Source organism: Dermacentor andersoni, chromosome 6 (genome assembly GCF_023375885.2).
Source record: "Dermacentor andersoni chromosome 6, qqDerAnde1_hic_scaffold, whole genome shotgun sequence".
NCBI classification, from domain to species: Eukaryota; Metazoa; Arthropoda; class Arachnida; order Ixodida; family Ixodidae; genus Dermacentor; species Dermacentor andersoni.
The window spans coordinates 124,079,997-124,101,648 of NC_092819.1; the positions used below are offsets into that span (position 1 = coordinate 124,079,997).

General features: G+C 46.1%; 1 protein-coding gene across 1 annotated transcript in view; it reads left to right on the forward strand.

The window, feature by feature from the left end:
- LOC126523522 (monocarboxylate transporter 10-like) overlaps window positions 1–21,652 on the forward strand; it is an 89,487-nt gene that overhangs the window by 24,941 nt on the left and 42,894 nt on the right. Inside the window, exons 2-5 of the mRNA XM_050172123.3 lie at window positions 10,611–10,884; window positions 14,265–14,413; window positions 15,903–16,115; window positions 17,658–17,747. Coding sequence (XP_050028080.2) covers window positions 10,665–10,884; window positions 14,265–14,413; window positions 15,903–16,115; window positions 17,658–17,747 — 672 coding nt within the window. The 5' untranslated portion in view covers window positions 10,611–10,664. The remainder of the gene's footprint in view (window positions 1–10,610; window positions 10,885–14,264; window positions 14,414–15,902; window positions 16,116–17,657; window positions 17,748–21,652) is intronic.

Consider the following 21,652-nt stretch of genomic DNA (forward strand, 5'->3'; position numbering starts at 1 on the left):
AAAAGAAAGAACAGTACAATGAAAGGAATACTAACGTAACGCAGCAGCATTGAAAACTAATACGGTATTAGTAAGTACGATATTAAGAGCAATAACAAAAAAGAGTAAACACAATAACATAATAAAAAGACAGAGAGAGCAAGGACAGGAAAGGCACAGAGGTCAACCAGACGAGCACCCGGTTTGCTACCGCACACTGGGAGAGGAGGAAAGGGGAACAGAAAGAGGAAAAGTGCGAAAGAGTGACCACTGAGTGCGTGTGGGAGCCCGCACATGGACACTATAAATGGTCTCTTAAGCCGGTGCACTTCAAGTGGTGTTCGAGTGCACAAATCGCTCTTCGTGCCAGTGACTGGTGCAGTCACAGTCTGAGTATCTTTGACTCGGACAATGGTCTTCAGTACAGTCTGTTTAAAATAGTCCTTAGAGAGAGGCACTGTACGTCGTAGCACAGGCAGATGCACAATAGGTGGTTGGTGGTTTTCTTGCACCTACAGGAGTCGCACGTCAGGCTCTCGGCCATTCCGATACGATAGGAGTAGGCGTTCGGGAACGCCACTCCCAGCCACGAGCGGCAGAACAAGGTTCTTTCGCCGCGAGAAAGACTAGATTCCAATTGGAGCCGTAGCATGGGGTCTACTTTATGCAATCAGCAATTGAAGGCACTGGAACTCCAGAAATATTGCAACTTCTTGCGTGCAAGCAGGTGAAGTTCCCTGGCAGCGTCTAACCTCACGAAAGGTAATGGAAGCGTCTGGGTGTCTTCGTGGGCAGGTCAGGCAGCCCTGTCAGCAAAGTTGTTGCCGACGATGCCACAGTGAGCAGGAATCCATCGAAAGATAATGTTTTGCCCTATTTCAAGAGCATGGTGGTGTACTTCCCCGATGTCGAATATTATCTGCTCGTAAGTGCGGCGATGTAATGCACACTTGACGCTCTGAAAAGCTGCCGTAGAGTCACAACAAAAAACCACCCATTTCTCTGTCGGCTCTTCAGGGAGGTGAGGTCGAACCATCCGTATATATATATATATATATATATATATATATATATATATATATATATATATATATATATATATATATGGGCGGTTATGATACGACTGGTGCAGTAATAGGGGCGTCAGTTGCTTTAGACCCGGCGATGGATGATTGGCCTCCTTTGCAATTCGGGGAATAGAAAAATTCACTTGAGGCTGTCGCAGGCACTACAGGGGAGATGAAGGCTTCGCCGCCGGTATATAAGATGACGGAATGCATTCTTGATGAGTGCTAATTACTTTTGAAAAGGTCGCTTGAGGTCTCTCGGCCGGTAAGGAGGCTAAGTGATGGTGAAGGGTCCTTGACAGATGGCGAATGTGCGCTCTGAGAGATTCGACAGCTACGTGTGTTTGGGTCATATGGTCAACCGCGACGTCAATGGCTGCTATTCAAGTGTACCGAGGCAGCCCTAAACATGTGCGTAGGCGTTGACTTTGTATGCTCTCCAAAGCGCGAATGTTCGTCTTGCTTGTATTTGGAGAAACTGCTACACTGTAACGTAAACTCCGAGAAACAGTACCCAGTACAGCTGCAACACAGAATGGAGTGGGGTACCCAGTTTTTCGCGCCGATAAATTTCAGGACCTGAGCAATGGCAACTGACTTGTTTGGATAGACGCATTGAGGGCTCCACGAGAGGTTGCGGTCAATGATACAACCAAAAAGCGATGCGTCTTAATATAGGACATGGCTTGATCATTGAATAAAACGGGATACAAAGACATTTGATGGCGCGTAAAGCCAACCATTGAGCTCTTTTTTGTAAACGCACTGAGGCCCTGTTCTCGCAGATAAGACGCTGTCATGGTTGCCGGCCACTGAAGCCTGGTCCGTACCTGAGGGCGAGTCACCGCAGCGTCCCAGATGCAAATGTCGTCGGCGTATATTGAGATATGAACTGTCCGCGGTAAGTACACCGCTAGTCATACCAGGACGAGGTTGAAAAATATGGGGCTCAACACTCCACACTGCGGCACACCACGGCAGAAGTAACCTTCCGAAATTGGTTCGTCTTCGGTCTGTAAGAAAAAGTACTTCTCAGTCAAATAGTCCCGAATTCATTTATACATTCGGCCACTAGCGCCCACAGCCTCGAATGAGTTCAGTATGGCCTCATGGGCGATGTCGTCGTATGCTCCTTTGATATCTACAAAAAGTGCCACTGATAGACGCTGGCGGCTTTTTTGTTCATGGAAGCAGGTTACGATGTGAATGACGTTGTCGATAGACTAGCGACCTTGACGAAAGCCCGCCATGGCATCCGGATAGATTTTTAATTGCTCTAGGTACTATTCCAAGTGAGCAAGAATCTTATTTCCATCGCATTGCCGAAGCAGCTCGAAAGCGCAGTCGGTCGATATGATGATAGATCCAGCGAAGACTTTCCAAGTTTCAGAATGGGGATAAAGCGGCTCGATTCCCGTTGTTTGGGAATGAATCCGCTGTGCCAAGACTCATTGTACTAGTTCAGCAGATCCCCACGTGCGTCATGTCCAAGGTGGCATAACGCAGCGTACATGATGCCATATGATCCTGGTGACGAAGATCGCCTGCAGATCGCCAACGTCGCGTCGAGCTTTTCGAGTGAAAATAACACGTTGATTTCCGGCACACGTGCCTCAGGCATGAGATTCAGTACTGCATCAGTAATGATGACTACGGACCCAGCAACCCGTGCACATGACTCTTCAGCCACTTCAAGTTGTGATCAAAGTTCGTAGAGGGCCAGAGCTGCAAAAAGCTTCCTTTGTTGCGGACATGAGCGAAGACACCTAAGCGTTCTCCACATGTGCGAGAGCGATTTTCGGGAATCAAGCGACTGACAGAAAATATTCCATCGCTTGTCTTCCAGTTGATCCATACAATGCTGGACTTTCTTTTGTATGCGTCGTGAATCCCTCAGATCCAAAGCGGACTTCGTGCGCCGATAGCTTCTCTCCGCCTGCCGGCTTACCGCATGCAGCCTCTCCAGTTCTACAGACGAGTATGTTCGCCTTGCTGACCTCATAAGCGAGCAGATGAATGCCTTCATTGCTTCTGAAATTGCATCTTCAATATTTTGTGAAAGGCCTTCCGGATATGCGTCGTCCATATGCTTCGTAAACATTGACCAATCAGCTTTACGCAAGACAGTAGAGGAGCATCACTCAACTCCACTAATATCTACGTATGTTGGCTTATGGTCGGTTCCATGTGTTTCTAATTGTTGGACGCTCGAGGCACAGTGCCGTGACACCAATGTTAAATAGAATCAGCTGCTATAGGTCGTTCCTTGCAGAAATGTAGGGCTGCCGTTATTGACAAAGCACATACCATGACCGGCAGTAAAGGAGACAAGCCTTCGGGGTCAATTTTAGTGCTTCCTCATAGCTGGTGATGCGCGTTAGTCACCTGTGATAGCCGAGGGGCCATTGGTCATTGGTAATATTTTCTTAAATATTTCGCCGTCAACGTGAGCCGCTGGGAACATGTAGGCTCCAATTAGTGTAAGTCACACAGCCTTCTTTTCGACATCCAGGCAGACATATTGGTAGTCGTCATGACACTCTACAGCGTTAGCCACATATGTAAGGTCCGTGCGGATGTAGTTGATTACTTTGGTGTGGGCCACATGTGGACGAGACGAAAGATTCGTAGGCAGACAGTCGGAGCACAGTTGATATATTTGGTTCCCAAATGACCAGTATGGGGAAGCAATTTGTAAAAACGAATTGACGAAAGTCTGCTATACGGGTGCTGAGACTTCTAGCATTGCATTGAAAGATCGACACACATTTAACTTCAGTGCGGAAGGGGCCTATTGGTCGAGCCATGGTGCTTAAACGATGCTAGCAAGCACTGGATTTAGTGTATCCAGTATTTGCAGAAGACTGCGAGCTGCTGGTGTTTGCAGCTTGTTCGGTATCATGCGGATTGTATTAATTAGCGATTGCAGCATTACAGCCACCTGCCTGTCTTGGTCGCACAAATACCCAATAGTAGACCCCGGGAATTGTCCACCAAATGATTGCTCTAATTCTGTTGGTGAATGCTGTCGTTTTGGTAGGGCAGGCCAGATTCGGCAGATCTGATCTTCTCTGTGGCCTTGTTCTTCGTGGTCCTTTCCACAGTTCCTGGCCTGGCAAGAAAAGGGGGAGGTGGTGTTGTAGGAAGTGGCACGCGCGTCCCAGAGGCAACAGCTTTTCTTGAGGAGCATCGGTGACGGAACGTCACTTCCTGATTTATTTGGCGGCTTCGCGATGAGATGATTGCTCACCATCTCTTTCAAGATTATCATTTCCTTGTTAATATGTCGAAAATTTTTCGATGAAGCTTCATGTAACCCGCCGCAGTTCAAACACTTCAGTACAGTCGCGCCACATTTATCTGCAGCGTGGGGCTCGACACAGCAGGGGCATGCTGCCTGATTTTCGCGGACTGCTTACGTGTCCCAGTTTCAGGCATTTGCTGCGCTGAAGAGGTTTCAGCTGGCCTTACGTTAAATCCAGAAAATTTTCATTTTGGCTTTAACGAACTCCAGTATCTAGGCCACGCCGTCAATAATGAAGATTGCGCTTGCACTTGGCTTCCGCGGCCTCCTCCTTGTCGGTCGTATTGGCCCGCCGTCGCCGCAGATATTGTCACGTGGTAGACAATATGAACGATAGTGGACGACAGTGGACGGAACCATCGATAACATTCCAGAAACTTCTTTCACATGCAGGCGCGTCCTGCGCTGTGCGATAACATTTGTTAGGCGGTGAGAAGTGGTAACCCGACAAAGATAAAGAAGTACACGTGTCAATATTCTCGCGGCTGCTACCGCCGACGCTCCAGGCGCCCTACGACGCCCTCTGTGCTTCTTCGTCGGTAAGAGAGCAGCTACTCGATGATCCCGACCTGTTGAGCCGGTGCTCGTAGGGTGGCAGCTACTTCCCGTTACTATCGCGCCCATTCAAGCTATTGTTCACGTCGGTGCTCTGTGAAGGAATGTTCTCCAGAGCGAAGTACGCGCATCCTGCCCACAGCAAGTCCAAAGTGAAACTGTTGATAATGTCGCTAGGGCGATGACACGTTCGAAGAAAACGAGGCACATCAATTGGTGGGTAGACTATGACGTTTTATTTTCTCTTTCGATGCGACTCAATAGACGGACGCAACAATTTTCAGAACTTAACCATATACAGGTTCGCTGTAAAAGTGATTGCTTACGCCAGCAGCACTCTCTCGCGCACTGAGGAAAACTACTTCACTATGGTGAAGAAATGCATCCCAGTAGTGCAGACTGCTATGAAATTTCACCCTTACTTGTACGGCCGTTTATTCACCGTCTTCCGCGACCACAATTCTACCTGTTCGCAGAGTAACTCAAAAGACCCATTTAGCTGATTGGCGCGCTGGAGACTCAGGGTTGAGGAGTTCGGCATGACCGTCGTACACAAGTCAGGCAAAGAGCACACTGTCGACGACTGCCACTCTCTGCCACCAATCGAGTCCTGGGTCACCGACGGTAAGGAGGCGGGCGCTGCATTCTTGGGAGTCGTAGATACAATTACCATTTCACCACAGCAGTCCGACGACAAAGAACTACTTCCCCTTATTGCTCACGTTCAACGCCGAGCTAAAGACGTTACCGTGACTGTTTGCGAAAAACCTGCCGTCATTTTGCTTCAGGGGCAATGTTCTCTATGAGAACTTTTTTTTCCGACGGGCAGCAGCTACTTACGGGTCGTGCTTGCTTCGCGTCGCAACGAAATTCGCACAGTGTGTCATGATGAGGCTATCTCAGGTCGTTTCGGCTGGGCGACGCAAGCAATATTGGCCGCTGCTCCCAGCCGTAGTTCCAAGCTGCTACTAGAGATCACGTATGCACTTGTCTGCCGACAACGCCAAGCTACACCCGACAAGCCAACTAATCTCCTACATCCTCTTCAGTTGCCGGGTGCGTCATTCGCCCGAACTTGCATGAATTTTCTTGGGCCATTTCCAGCTTCTACTGCAGGAAACAGGTGGATTATTGTCGCCACCGATTACATCACCCGCTATGCGGGGACTAACGTTACCTAGCGGAGCACATCAGCAGAAGCAGTTTGATATCAATTTTTCTTCGAAAACGTCGTCCTTAGGCACGGTGCCCCAGCCGTAGTAATTACTGACAGGGGCGCCACGTTCACGGCCGAAGTTCTGGACGCAGTTGTCAACATCATCGCCACCGCTCATCAGGGTTGTCATGCTGTCTGCATCCGTGTCACACAGCATGACATGGAATGCGGTACAGTCAACACAAATCCATCGCCTATACACCTGATGGGAATCTCTATAGATTTATATTCGCCACAATGTATTAGGAACGACCTTGGTGGAATATCCCACAGCACTCTTTTAAATGTGAGGCTGATATCATGATTATTATCATCACAGAGTTATAATCAACACCAGCATCGTCATCACCATTGTTATCATCGTCTCTCATAACGTATTGTATCGGCTTCATTCTTTCGACACGCCTCTCCTTGTCGTAAAAACACAGCTCGATTACGAATTTCGTGTAACCAAGTCTTATGATTCAGAACTCACCGACAACTCCTTAGAGCGGCGACATGTACCATTCTCCGGTCAACGCCAGTCACAATATTGACGCTTGATTGCCGAAAGCATGCGCAATATGGAGGTGATAGCAATATTTGTGCGGTAGCAGCCATCATAGGACCCACTCGTCGCCGCGTCTTCGCCACGAGATTGTTTGCCCGAATCTGCCCCTGCCTGCTCGGCGGTTATGATCGAAGGACGCTCTACATCAGCCGCTGCATTTAGCGACGAGTGGAACGAAACAAGCGCTGCCGGTTGTATTATTGGCTGCGATTACACGCAGTGGCGCCACCGCTCTGAATCGCCGTCGCGGCGTAGTAAGTAGGATGCCGCAGCAGACCGTAACAGGTAGGATGGCGTGTTTCCACCTCGAGCGCTCAATTTTGTTAGTCAAGAAGGGTGGTCGATCATATTTGCATGTTTGCACAAGTAGTGTTCAGTTGCTTCACGTCGCGGTTAGTTGTGTTAGGATGTATAGGAGCAATGGAGATTATACCGCTTCACGGTTCATTCCGAGGCGTCGAAAACTATTATAGTATGAACTACACAATCAGGCTAACCTGCTGCACTTATGGAAGGCGAGCACTCTTTTTAGTGCCGAGTGAAATATTTGTGCATTTTATGTAAAAATGTGCGTGATACCAAGGCCAAGTCGCACAAATGATAGAGCCGCAGAATAGCAAGAAGCTCATGCACTAGTTACGCAAAGTTACAGTAATGAAAGATACTGTTTTGGTTAAATTAAAGTTAGCGCAGCTTAACTTGAGGCACAAAGTGTCAGCTCGTATTTAAGGATCAAGCGTGTCACGTTCGTGATGTGAGTGGCTTTTGTGCTTTGTCTCGCCGAAAGGTAGTATCTTTCTTGGCCAACCTGCTTAGAATTGAATATCTATTGGCATGCTTAGGTAAATATTAATGAATAGAAAAAATACCGATCCTTTGTTCTACAAGAGAGCTAGTTCTCATGCATTGAACAAGGGGGAAATATCATTTTTATTCTCCCAAATATCTTAGTATGGCTAACGCAAGTTGAAACGTAGAGCTATTATTTTGCGATACTGAAACATTCCGTTTTCGTTAACTGGCTCGTGAAGTCAAGCACATCGTAAACATTTCCCCAAATTTCATTACTTCAATATTGTGTATCGCTGGCATTGTTCGTCTGGCATGTTTATTTTTCTATTCATGTGTCATGGTTTAGAATGTGTCCTTTGTGTAGCTATGGTTGGCAGTCATTGAAAATTTAGCATTTTGTACCAGCTATGACATTTTCATTGCTTTGAACTACTGCTGTGAACAGTTTCTTTTTGATTCTAGCATTGAGGCGATACCAAGATACAATAGGCTCCACTTAAGCGGAACTCGAAAGGACAGAAACATTTGCTCAGTTTATCCGAAGTTTCATTTAAGCGAATGACGCAAGTATCACCACAAATCTTTTTATTCAAAAGCGTCGGGTGTTTTGAGAATACTGAAGCGAAAAAAAGAAACTTCCCTGCACTCTACTTCTAAGATTGCCGCTTTCTTTTTGCGCAAATATGTGTACATGCATGAAAAAACTTCCAATAATTCTGCGCAGTCATCGCTTTCAAGGTAGTGCTGCAGGCACTCAAGCTCTTGCCGCGAGGCGCGGAAAAAATAACGTGCACTCGAAAAGTAGTAATTATGCCTTCGAAAATAAAATTATATTCGCCACGAGCTTCAGCGATTATTCGTTGAACTTCCTGCTCAAAGCAGGTAGCAAGCAGAACATCCCAGTTCGCTTGTTGCTGCCAGCGAGAACCAACCAGTAGTGGCAGCCTCATTGCAAGATAGCACCTATTGCGTAGTGGTCTCTTCGCTCCAGGATCACTACAGGCAAGTCCTCTCGATGGAAACACCGTTGTATCTTCGATACCTTGAATTTGCGTAAACATTCCCACAACAGCCTAGATGGAGTGGATTTTCTTTTTTATTTATAGGATCACCGTTAGACGTGTTCGGCGCAATCTTGCGGTTCCACACTGTGATAACGTAGGCGACAACATCGAGAGCATGGGAAGCCAAGCAAAGGTAATTTCATTAACGCGATAGCGCTACGGAGTACGCGTCGCAGAAAACGCGGCGTCTGAGTCCAGCGTCCGGCTAGGACGGCGTTTCAGCAAAAATATTTTCGAACCCCCCATTCCCAGGCTATCCATGTGACGCAAAGAATTTACTAACTAATTGAGTTTCTGAAGTTAAAATACGTGGGATGATCGCAAACTACGACGTACACAAAACCTACAGACATGATACATCTCGGATTGTAATTTGACTATACGAAAAAAGATAATTCTGTCACCCAGAAACTCAAAGAAACGCCTTTTCCAGCGCTTCTAGAATTCACAGACTGGCCGCGTCGGGTGCCATTTGCGCACGCCTGCGCGTGGGTGTCTCGGGGGCCACGGAGCGGGGCACCCGGTTCCTTGCAATACCTCCAGATGGCGCTCGCCTCCACCGCATCGCGGCCCATGCAAGAGGCCGTGTATCTGCCACAAAGCCCACCTTCGTGCATATCGTTCACGGCCAGCGTTTTTCGGTAAACATTACGGTTGCATACGCTCCAGTTGCCGGGAAGCGTGAGAAGCAGTCAGGGATCTTTGAATGCTATCGCGTTTCACTCTTAAAGGTGAAGCTTAAGCGTCGTCGAAGGCTTTGTTCTGTTTATCCAGCGTTTCCGTTTAAATGAGCGTCCCTCCGTCTGTACCTGTTTTTCGCGCTTCCCTTGCGGTATGCTTTACCAAGAAGGCCGCATTTCAACCCTTCTCAAGTTTTCGTTATTTGGAGTCCACGCTAATTTTAACTAACCAGGAAGGAATATATGTTGAGAACTTCTCTCTCCCAATGAAGACATGTGGAGAGCTATGGACAAACTCTCATTACCGACCCCTTTTCTGCTTATCAGAACAAAAGTTTATCTTTCTGTTTCGGCCCTTGTATATTCATTTGCTGTCTTTGGGACTGGTACACCACTATGCAGGGTGCCTTCATAGGCAGTCCGTTTCTTTCAACATAGTCGTACAAGTCGCTATGCACACGAAAGAACTACAGACGACAATATCGATGTATAAAACTCAGCAACAGCGCCTTTCGCATCGACAGAGCGAGCGAGGGGCGTTCCCACCTAGAATGGCACGCCAACGGCAACGGTGGGTACCTTAATGACAGACCTCCCCCCCTGGCACTCCCGCTTTTCCCTTACGACAGGTGCCCTTCTCTGCACCGCCGCAGCCTCCTCGGCGTCGGCGTCCTGTGCCCTATTGTGTCATGTTTTTTGTTCACTTTTCAGTGCGAAAAGGAATAGCTGACACACGCATTCGAAAATCGCAAACGAAATGTCATTACAGATCTCACGGTGTAGAATTTACTTTGTTCAATTGTGATCAAATCTCGGCTGGTCTATGAAACAGGTTTCATGAGCGTGAGGCACTTGCCGAAATTTTCTTTGCCTAGCCTGCGCTACGAAGACTAGCACAAAACCTGAAGGTAGCTAAAATCTCTTCGGAGGAACAGTGTTGTTGATCAGCAAGGTGGCAGCTTCGGCGAGGTGGTGCTGCATTTTCAATGTGCCAATGCAAAGCTTGTATGGGCAAGATACACGCTCTGTAAGCTCCAGCTTTGTTCGCGTAGTGGTTCATTTCTTTGTGGCAATATCTCATGACATTAGCTAATCGGTATTGGAGAAGTCATCCAAGAACGTCGAAATTTCACAAAGGCAATTGAAATATGTTCGGTGTTGCAAGCTTGCAATTGCACCCACGCTGAATGTATACTGCTGTAGGTCGTGCAAGCGCATTCCTCTCAATCACTAAGCAAAAACGAAAAGTTGCGCCCATTCAAGAATACTTAAACATTGCGTAAACAGCACCGCGGTGCCTTCCACATTGGAAATAGCCCGAGCATACAATTAGAAGATATCGTTTGATACACACGCGGCTTGTTTTCTTCACGACCTCAGTATCGCGCGTCATTTTTTCGCAGGGTCACGTGTCATCCGCAAGTGCAGCAGCTTCAGCGCCGTGAAGACGGCGAAAAATGACTTCCCTTGCTCCTGACAAGGAGCCACAGCCAATGGTGGACGGTGTAGTCAGTGACGCTATAATAGTGCGCAAGGACGGAGGCTTGGCGTGGCTCGTCTGTCTAGCCTCGTTCTGGGTGCACGGCGCTGTGTTTGGTATTATTAACTGCTTCGGCGTACTCTACCCAGTCATACACGATCTTGCTCCAGACAAGGAACAGGCCTCGTTCCACGCTTGTAAGTTTTTTCTATTTCCTTCTTTGCAAGACGCTGGCTCAACTACAGCGTAGACTAACGCGAGTGTATTGACGCACTCGCCTTTGTTGTAGAATGTAGTGAATCTATTCGTGACTGTATTCAGACGGACTGTGCGCGCAGGGGTAGGGGCTGGTGAGCAGTGAGCTGTGATGTGCAGGGGCGCAAATTTTATTCTTAGGATGACTGATAATTTATTCACAGGAAACCCTTGGGCCTCCCGAAATGTTCGCAAATAAAACAAGTCAGAATCTTCTGGAACTAAAATAAGTTTGTTCACACTTCGCCGGAAGCAGCAGGTGCTCCAGTATTGTGTCGTTTGTTTATGTATGTGTACCGATTGCCTACGAACTGTAAAAAATCTAGCGCAGCAGCATGTCTTTCATTCGGCGTTTTGTCATAAACTTCGTTAATACCTCTCTCTTGTGCAGAGTCCAATGAACCTATGGGCTAAAGGAGCCACAGCTCCGGTCTTCCAAGAGCCAGGGCAGCCCCATGAAAAATATTTTCTCGATATGCTCCTCAACAATTTTAAAGAGGTCTTCACCAGGGCCTCTTCAGAATTTTTTTTTTGTGCCACAGAAGCTGTAGAGCGTCGTGCAAAGAACGTTCTACCACAATAATTATTGAATCGGATATAATGCTACCCCAAATGGGCGCAAATAATTTTTGATATGAAAAGGCGAGTTGCCCTTCATGCCCAGAATCTCTCCTTGTGTGCTTGACCAGCACCACAACATACATTTCTCCTTTTTCTTCTTCCATATAAGAACGAAGAATCCAGGACATGCACTTTCTAGTGTTCGAATGGATTGGATGACACATACGCGAAAAAATTTAAAGTGTCTACGTTAACTAAAATGTTCTTTTGCTTTTCAACACGCGGTGCTCTTTTCTCTGAGCGACGAAGAAAGAGCAGTTCATGGATTTGTGACTAACTCACAATATGTTGATAGTGACATGCTGGTTAGACAATAAGCGTTAGACAACAATGTACAGAAACTAAAGCAATACGTTGTGTAACAACAGAAATTTAGCTAATGTAATATGAAGATGCAAGATGACCTCCCTCGTTATGTATGTTCATAGGCCTGTAACATTTTATCGGTCAATAAACAAAAGAACAGACGGAAAAATGCGTAGCAGTCTAAGTGGTAGGACGCTTAACCGATCACCATGATTGTCATCATCATTATCCTCCTCAATATGACGCTGAGGCATATATAGCCCCGGGACTCATATTCTCTTAATCCGGCACTGGTTTAGAGCACTGCGTTAGGTTTGAGAGAAAGTGGCTCCGAACACCGGTAGCCCTCAAGGACACGCGGGTCACAAAGAGTTCATGCCGGTATTTATTACCTACCAACGGCTGTGTGCATAGCAACACTGCGCTATGCAGCGCACCAATGGAGCGCGATAGAGTATGCACAAAAGTGTGCACACCTATTCTTCTATTGACATTTTTGCAGAGTGGGTTCCGTCAGCTAAATTAAACTGTATTCACGCGATAGGGCGCATCACAGGTTCAGTCCGTAGCTAAGCGCGTCGATGCTGAACTGCAACAAACAGGGCCGATGGTGCCTCGTCTGCAAATTCCTCGTGGGTGGCATCATCGGGCGGCGGCACCACGTCACACTCAACCGGGCAATTCAGTCCATCGCGTGCGTCGAACTTTATGGTGGGATCGCTGAATAAGAACTTCTTACTTTTCGATATATCGTTTTCAATATCGATGTCGTTTAATAACAATGTTACAAATTCAGGATTTAGTAATATCTGGAATACCTTGAGTGTTCCTCGCGCTCAGAATAAGACTATTATTACGCAGCGGGAACACTAGTGCCCTCGTTAAGAGTTTCTGTTTTAGTTTGTTTCATACTGGCAAAGACGTGCAACTATCGCTTTTAGCTGGGCTAATGTGGGCCCAACCCAAGTGCTACTGTCGCCCAATGTAGGGGTGGTATGACCCGTGTTGGGCATATGTGAGCTCCCAACACCTGTGGCACTTCAAGAAGGATCCGTCCAGAGAAGATTTCCTTCTCAAAGAAAGGGGAAATGATGCGTAAAAGACATGGTGCGGCTTGACTAATCAGAGACCAGTGGTTCAACTACAGTTTATTAGATCACAAATACTTACGTACAGTGCTCAAATAGTCGGTGCACGGCTGAATAGAAAGAAATGACTCTCGAGCCGTATGTGGAACTCTATGTTATCTTGGTTGTTAAGCTGATCGTATATACTGGGTGTCCCACGTAACTTGAGCCAAGAATTTAAAAATGAAAGGCGCGTCGGAAGCGATTTGAACCAAGCTCATACTATTCCCAATAGCCTGGTAATTCAGACTTTTTTTGTTTTCCCCATAAGTCACTAATTAATTAAGTTTAATTACCAAAGTTTTAATTAGTGGCTGAGGATCCCAAGTATGACAGGCAGATTTGTAGAGAACCCCCTGAAGCCACCGATCGAGTTGTTTCCTTTACGATACGTCTCACGTAGTCCTTTTTTTGGGGCTGCAACGAAAGCCGCGAAATATGAAAAAGGCCACGTGACCGAGCGCTTGCGCCTTGGTATCGTGCTGCTCTCAAGTGTGCGTTCGGTGAACAAGGTCGGCTACATCGTGACTGGCGACGGTGAAGCGGCAGGGCGTACTTTATCTCCTCGGCAGCACTCGGCCAGCAGCATGCATTTTCACGTCATCCGACGGGAGCCGACCTTGTTCACCAAACGCACGCTTGAGAGCAGCACGATATCACTGCGCAAGCGCTCCGTCACGTGTTTTTTATATATTTTTTTTTATTTCGCGGGCTTTCTTTGCAACCCGGAAAAAAGGAATACGTGAGACGTATCGTAAAGGAAACAACTCGATCGGTGGTTTCTGAAGGTGCTTTCCAAATCTGCGTGTCTTACTTAGGGTCCTCAGCCAATAATTAAAAAGCTGGGTAATTAAACTTAATAAATCAGGGAGTTATTGGGGAAACAAAGAATTGTCTGAGTTACTATAGGTTATTTCGAATAGTGAACGTTCGGTTGAATTCGCTTCCGACGCGCCTTTCGTTTTTAAATTCTTGGCTCAAGTTATGTGGGACACCCTGTACAATGCACATGTTTTCCTTTTAGTTACAACTAAATGTAGGAGTCAGTGCCAGCACCGTCCACATTGCCAATTCGAGTTTGTTTTGCCTGTGCGATGCGTAGGACGTTCATAACGGGACAGCCAACTCGTAGGTGGACTCCTTTGAGAAGTCTGGGCACCGTGACGACAAGCTGCTTCGTTAGCGTAGCCACAAAGCACGCTAGAAGTGTAAACGAATTGTGGTTACTTACTGGTAATGAATGCACGTGTGCTTTTGTTCTGTCGCAGCACTAGTTGGTTCGCTATGCGTGGGGTCGACGTTCGCCATGTCTCCAGTGGCGAGCCTGCTGGCCGACAAGTTTGGCGCTCGGATAACCGTGGTGTGTGGTGGCATTATAGGATCCGTAGGACTCCTTATGAGCTCGTGGGCGTTCAGGGTGAGTGCATCGTTCATTTCAGTTAGGCAGGCGTGCTACGTGCTGAAATGCAATGTGAGAATGTAATAGTTTTTTTTTTCGAGCGATGAAGCCAAGTTATTGCTATAGTTAAAAACTGAAAACAAACTACGCAGAAGATGCACTTGTATAAATCACCCTCTGCAATACTTCACGATGGCGGCACAATGCTCTGTCAAAATAATATTTTCTGAAATACGGGGTCACGTGCGCTTATTCCGAAGCAGATTAAATGTTTTGGGGTTTGCCTTCCCGAAGCTGGCAATGTCGATAAGGATGGTTGCCGTAGCAGTGTGCTCTGGAATGAATTTTATCACCTGTGGTGATTTAAGGTGCAGGCAAATCACTTTTAAGGAGTTCTTTTGCACTAAGCCCGCGTAGGAAACCACATATTGTTGGAAAGAATGAATCCCGAGACATCGCGCTCAATCGTAGGATGCCAGAGCAATCGCTACGGGAATGCTGCAGGTTAAAGGGGCACTAGATCGAGCAGAAGTAAACTTTGCTGGAAATGAGTAGAGGGAATGTTTCGGTCATCCCCAGCTGAGTGGCTTCAGGAGCCAGGGTCCCTCGCCACCCCTCTGGCCCTGTCTACTAGTAAGGACAGTAATTAAACATATTAGGTCGAGGTATATGGAAGCATTAGGCTTCCCAAATAACGAATTCATAAATTTTTAGTGAACGCAGACCTTTTGGGAGTCAGAAAACTGTAAAAAAATAAATTTAGATCAGAGCGCCCGACAGCAATTTTAGGCTGTCGGGCGCTCTCATGTGCGTCAGCTCTGGCTGATTCACAGTAACCAACCGAGAGGTCGGTAGCGTAATGACTCTAGACAATTATTTTCTTTATATTGAGCACTGACAGAGTAGAACTTGCTGTCACGCGATCTTTTTTGTATCTCATGAATTTGTAACTGAATTTAAGAGCACTTTTGTATCGAATGCTGTCAGTATGTTTGTTGGTTATGCGCATGTTCTATATCGCCAGCATACATTTTGGGTCACATCAACTTGAATAACATGTCGAGTAGCAGCGTCCGCAAACCGTTAGCAGCCATGTCACATTGAAGGAACAAGAATGTTTAGAACCCCTGTTCTTGTCTCGACATAAAATGCGGGGCTGACAGCGATCGCACTGTGAATCTTCTCCTTTACATAGGCACCATTTTGTACACGTGTTTGTAAATGTTTCTGAAGTGTATTTACCCTAAAAAACATCATAAACATTTCTTACACTCTGCATCTTCAAAGGTACGCAGTTAGCGTTTTTTGAGCACGGAACAGCTTGACTTGCAGCTTATACTTGGGCTATCCAATTTGAGCAACTTTTCTATCAAAGCTCGGGTCCATTTAACGATCGCAGCACAAATATAGATTAACGAGAGGCCATGCTCGTATCGTGTATCTATGTTTTCGATGGGGGTCATTGCTCGGTGCTATACATGCCGTGAAAGAGAGCTTCCGTTTTCAGGTACCATACTTATGGGTCACATATGGTGGCCTGCTGGGAGTCGGATCCACAATGGCGTACGCGCCCTCTCTCTCTGTGCTGGCGCACTACTTCAACCGCAAGTTGGGTCTCGCCAACGGCATCGCCACAGCCGGCAGCTCCGTGTTCACGGCGCTCCTACCTATTCCACTTGCGGCCATGATGAATGCCATTGGACTGCAAAATACGTTTCGGGTAAACCAATCTATAAGTAACGCCGCGTTTGCGGAGGAACGCAGTGATGCCTATGTAGCGCCAAGATACTTGGCGAGCGCAGAGGTTCGGCGTTAACCGTAAGACATGCGGTAAGACAGTTAAAGCGGTATAAGAGAGCACGCACAAATCATACAAACACGCATAATCACTATATTTATAACTGACAGGACTCTGAAGGGTGCGTGGTGTGCGCGCAAACACGGGAAGCTCACGTTTAAGCGAACATACCGTGCGCACACTAAATGCCGTTCGGAAACTATGACTCGTTTTCTGAGAAATAAACAAAAGAGCTGATGATGCGCTTACAGAGACGGCACAAATGCTAGCTGTTCTTGCTGCCTCGGTCATCAACACTCTGGTTCATGGATGTACCTGGTTGTAACAACGCGTTTCAATACAAAGGCTCAGTCAGAGCTATACGTACTGCAATGCATATGCATCAAACTACCAGATTATTTCTTGGTTTTGTTCTTATCTGCTCCGGCTATGACATTTAAGAGACCATTATACCACTCGGAGCTCATAGCTGAGCAAGCACTTTCTCTCTCGCCTTCATTAAGCCCTCCATGAGCGCCCTACCTACTTCGTTGCATGCCCGTTGTGCTTGTTGTCTTTTGCTTCTTTGTTATTGTTCCATTACTTTCGATGGCAAGCACCGCAAATCGTACTTGTCAGAAATTTCAGCTCTTCACCTCAATTTAGTGTCCATAAAGACACGTAAAATCTATGATAGAACCACCTCGCCCATAAATCAACATACTTGACATGCATCAAATGTGTTCAGAATTTTTACGCAATATTCCAAGTGTGCGACATAGGTGTCCGATGATTATTCCTTGCCTTTAATACCGGCGTTCCTTGAAAAAAATCACTATTATTTGGCTACCCTAAGAATCCATTATCAGAAATTCCGAAAAAAAACCCCATCATTTTGGTACTCAATAGGGCTACCTTCTCGGCGATGCAGCACGTGATAAGTTCACTACGATCAACAGGAGCAAGGGTCTCTCATTAGAATGTACAGTACAATATATAACTTTATTATACAGATGCTCCTTACACTCCTGTGGCTTACGCAACAGCACACTACATCAGATACAATTTATTTAAAAAATAATAATAATAAATATAAGCAAGAAAACAACGACAAAGACAAGCTCAAATGTACAGAGCAATATATATATCACTGATAGCAGACACTGGCTTAACTCATACTATAGAATTTTGTCTCATAATATCTAGACGATCTTACGCAAAATTACACACAGAGGTCGCGCTTTGGAACATATGATCTTAAATTTTTTGTAATAACGTCATTCGGAAGGAAGCCTGCCGCACGCAGCAGCTGAGAGCGCCATGAGCCATTTGGTGCAAAAACCAACAGCTTGAGATCACGATGATAGGACACAATGATTACGCTCTTGTCCCAGCAGGACTTTTTAACACACGTAGCCTTCGAAGGTAATTGAAATGACTTCAAATATAAACACGAAATTTGGCTCTTTCATTTCTTCTGTGCAGGTAATGTCTCTTCTGACGCTGAGTGTAGCTCTGTGTGGCATCGCCTTCAAAACACCAGTCCTCATTCATAGTTGGAATGACGAGGACAAGGTACGTGGTTTTCCTGAAGCAGCACGTCGTGAGTCCGATTTCCGACGTTCAGCTTATCGTTCGTGTCTTTTCAGGCTGAGAATGGTAGAGGCAAATTTAGCAATAGTGCCGGCCTCACTATCCCGAATGGCGGCTTCAAGATTTAAGTGTCTTCCACCAATATGCACAACAACGATGTGTGTTACAAAAGAGATGACTAGTGTGCCTACGCACCATGTTTAGTATTATCACTTGTGTCATATTTTTAAAGCGCTTGTGTAGTGGCCTATACATAAACGTGCAGCCGAATACAAGAGCAAGTAAGCCTTTACGGTCGGGCTATCTGACGTATGATAAGGAAAAACAGAGTTAGCAGACGAGCAGAAACAACAACAAACACTGAAACCCTGGTGCTGTCATTCTGCTCCTTTCTGTGTGTTCATACTTCTTCCGTGCCCACTAGTAGCGCTGTTTGTTTTTTTTTTCACAAAAATATGAGAGTTTTCAAAGCCAATGCACCTCATGCAGGGATTTATGCGCGAATTTTAAATAATGCCGGTGCGAAACACCGCCAATATTGTGCGGCTTGCAGTCATTACTAAACGGGGGAAGGTCACAGACGTACGTAATGCTCCAATACCAAAGGGTATACCTTATTTATATATGTATATATATATATATATATATATATATATATATATATATATATATATATATATATATATATATATATATATGTACATGCTACTGCATAAGATGGTCTACTCATTAAAGTGGACATCACTCGCACAAAAAATTGAAATGCGTAATCGAATTTTTAAAAAAAATTCACTGGTTAAGTTTTTAGCTAATTAAGCTGAGGAGCATATTCCAGTTTATACAATTTCTGAGAAATTTGCCGTAAGAAAACACACTATCGTTCCATCCACTTGCTTTGTTTGCAAAATGTCACTTTATGCATTGAAGCATAAAAGTAAATAGAACGCCAATGAATTTCTCCAAATAGGTCGGGAATTAACATCAACAAACTGGTGTAATCCGGATTGTGAGCTCCACTGAATACATGTATATGTGTGTGTTCCAGAACCGTCGCCAAGGCGCTGGCTAATTGTCCCAGTGTAAGTTCTAGTAGATACACGTAAATGCCCCAGAAAGTGAATGGGAAAACGGCGCCGGCGGTAGCTAAGTTGGTGAGAACATTGCAGGCGTAATACAAAGATGTAGGTTCGTATCCCGCCTGCGTCCAGTTGTCTTTCAAACACTTTCCTTCCATATATTTACGCTTCTTAATTTCAGTTAAGAATTGCAGATAATGCCCCAGCCCTCCATGCTGGCCTTGGTTTCATTGTCTGTTGGCTTCATGTGATATGACTAATAAAAATCGGCGGCCCTCTGTTTCCTTTCTTCTCGTCACACACACACACATATATATAAGTCATATCATGAGAAGGACAAGGACAACCAGAAGGACACCAAGGACAACATAGAGGAAATTACTTGTGCTTAATAAATAAAGTAACGATAAATAATTGGAAATTAAAGTGGATGAAAAAGCAACTTGCCGCAGGCGGGAACCGAACCCACAACCTTCGCATTTCGCGTGCGATGGTCTACCAATTGAGCTACCTCGGCGGCGTTGGGTCGCCAGGCTGAAAAGCCCCGTTGCCATCGCGTGGCTCGTACGCAGTTCGTTCGCTGGCTGCGCCCTACCTGCTGGTGCTGAGTTTTAACGCGACAGCGTTAGGGAGCTCGTGTCGCAGAAAAGCCGGTGTCGGCGTCAGCGGCGTTGGCCGTGAGCGATAAATCCCAGAAGGCACTTCATAAATAAAAAAAACATCTTGCAAGATAGGCTAGTGGGAATCGAACCAGGGGCTCCGGAGTGTGAGACGGAGACGCTACCACTCAACCACGAGTTTTTTTTTTTCTTTATTGCCGGCTTTGACATAGACAAACAATACAGAAAAAGGAAAAAACATGTCAACAAGGATTTTGCTGGCACGACATATCAAAATTTTTTCAATGCAGCAAGTTTATCTAGCATGTCAATCCATGTTGGTTGTTCAGGGAGTGCTTGATGGACATCCCTGAACCGTACTACAGATTCAATGAAGTGATCACGTGTAGGTCGCGAATTGACATCAGCATTGTTGAATTGAGTTCTAGCTTTCCACAAACTGTGGAGGCCCAGGAGCATTATAGCGTCATACGGAAAAGCCTCCGTTTCTACCGGTAAGAATCTTATTCCATGTGGATCTAACGGTAACTCTTTTTTTAAAGTCCTTTGTAGCACATCCCAGAAAAAGATGGGATCCCAGCAATCTAGAAAAGCATGCTCTATCGTTTCAGGTTTCTTGCATAAGAAGCAGTTAATGGACCACGGGACAAAAATACCCCTGTTATACATCCATGTTTTAACTGATAATGTGTTAGTGTGTAGTTTAAAGAAAAAAGTTTTTACCGAAGGGTGTACTGGCATTCTTTTAACCCTTTTGAGGACATCTCCTGGGCCTCCACGGTTTGACATACGGTAAATCGGTACAGGGAGCATAGTGTCAATTAGGTCCTTATACAGTTTTTTCCTAGTAATATTGGCGAGATATTGCAGAGAAAACCGCACATGCAACATTCTGTACGCAAGCACGACTTCTCGCAGGTAACCTTTAACGGAACCATGCATTGCTTCACACGAGCATACAACAAATCCTGGAAGGTGACGACATAAAAGCACTTGCATGACTGTGCGAAGGAACACATCATTCTGATCGCGAAGGTACATAAAGCGCGACACAACTTGTCGCACAAATAAATGTGCCAACCCAAGGCCCCCTTTCCTTACTGGCAAGAACAAGTTTGTGCGGCTGGTCCTTTCCCAAGTCGATGCCCATATGAAAACGGCGAAGATACGGTGGATTTTTTGGATGTTGATCCGCGAAGCACACAGCACATTCATGACATACCATATCTTGGACGTAAGAAATAGGTTACAGACCGTGGCGCGCGAGAAAATTGACAGCTGTCGCCCCTGCCACGCGTTAGTCTTTTCCTTTGCTCTCGCCACTTGTTCATTCCAGTACGGCTCAGGGTCGCGATAAGAGTCGAGAGGCACGCCTAGGTAGGTTGTTGCAGTGGTTGACCACCGAAGTCGAGCGAAGCAGTCTGGCGTTTCTTCCCATTCACCATGCCAAAACCCATAACTCTTCTCCCAGTTTATTTGCGCCCCGGTGCACTTGCAGAAGGATTCAACTACCGCCACTGCCTCACAAATACTATTTCTATTGGAACAGAATATGGCGATGTCATCGGCATACGCCAATATTTTCACCTGTGTGGACTGTAACCTGAAGCCAGTTATCCGTTCATTGCTTTGGATGGCCTTGCACAAAGGCTCAAGGTAAGCCGCGAATAGCAGGGGCGACAGCGGACATCCCTGCCTCACAGAAGACAGCACTTGCACGCTGTCTGTCAGGTCCCCGTTTACAATGACCCGAGTTGAGCAGTTAGCATACGCCATCCTGACACCGTCTGTTATTACGCTTCCCACGTTGGAATGCTCTAATATGGCGAAGAGAACATCGTGGGAAACACGGTCGAAGGCTTTAGCGAGATCTAGTTGCATCATAGCCACTCGATCGCCAAATACATCGCAACATTCTAGCACACTTCGAGCTATGTGTATGTTCGTGGCGATGCTTCTACCCTTTATACCACAGGTCTGATGCGTGCCAACCAGCCTCGTTATCACACCCTGCAATCGTTTGGCCAATACCTTCATAAATATCTTGTAGTCGACGTTGGTAAGGCTTATCGGGCGATAAGACCCCACCAACTGACGTTTTTCAGGTGTCTCAGTTTTTGGGATGAGAACGATGTGCGAAGTTGTGAAGGACAGTGGTATATGTTTTTGCTGATACGATTCGGCGATAACT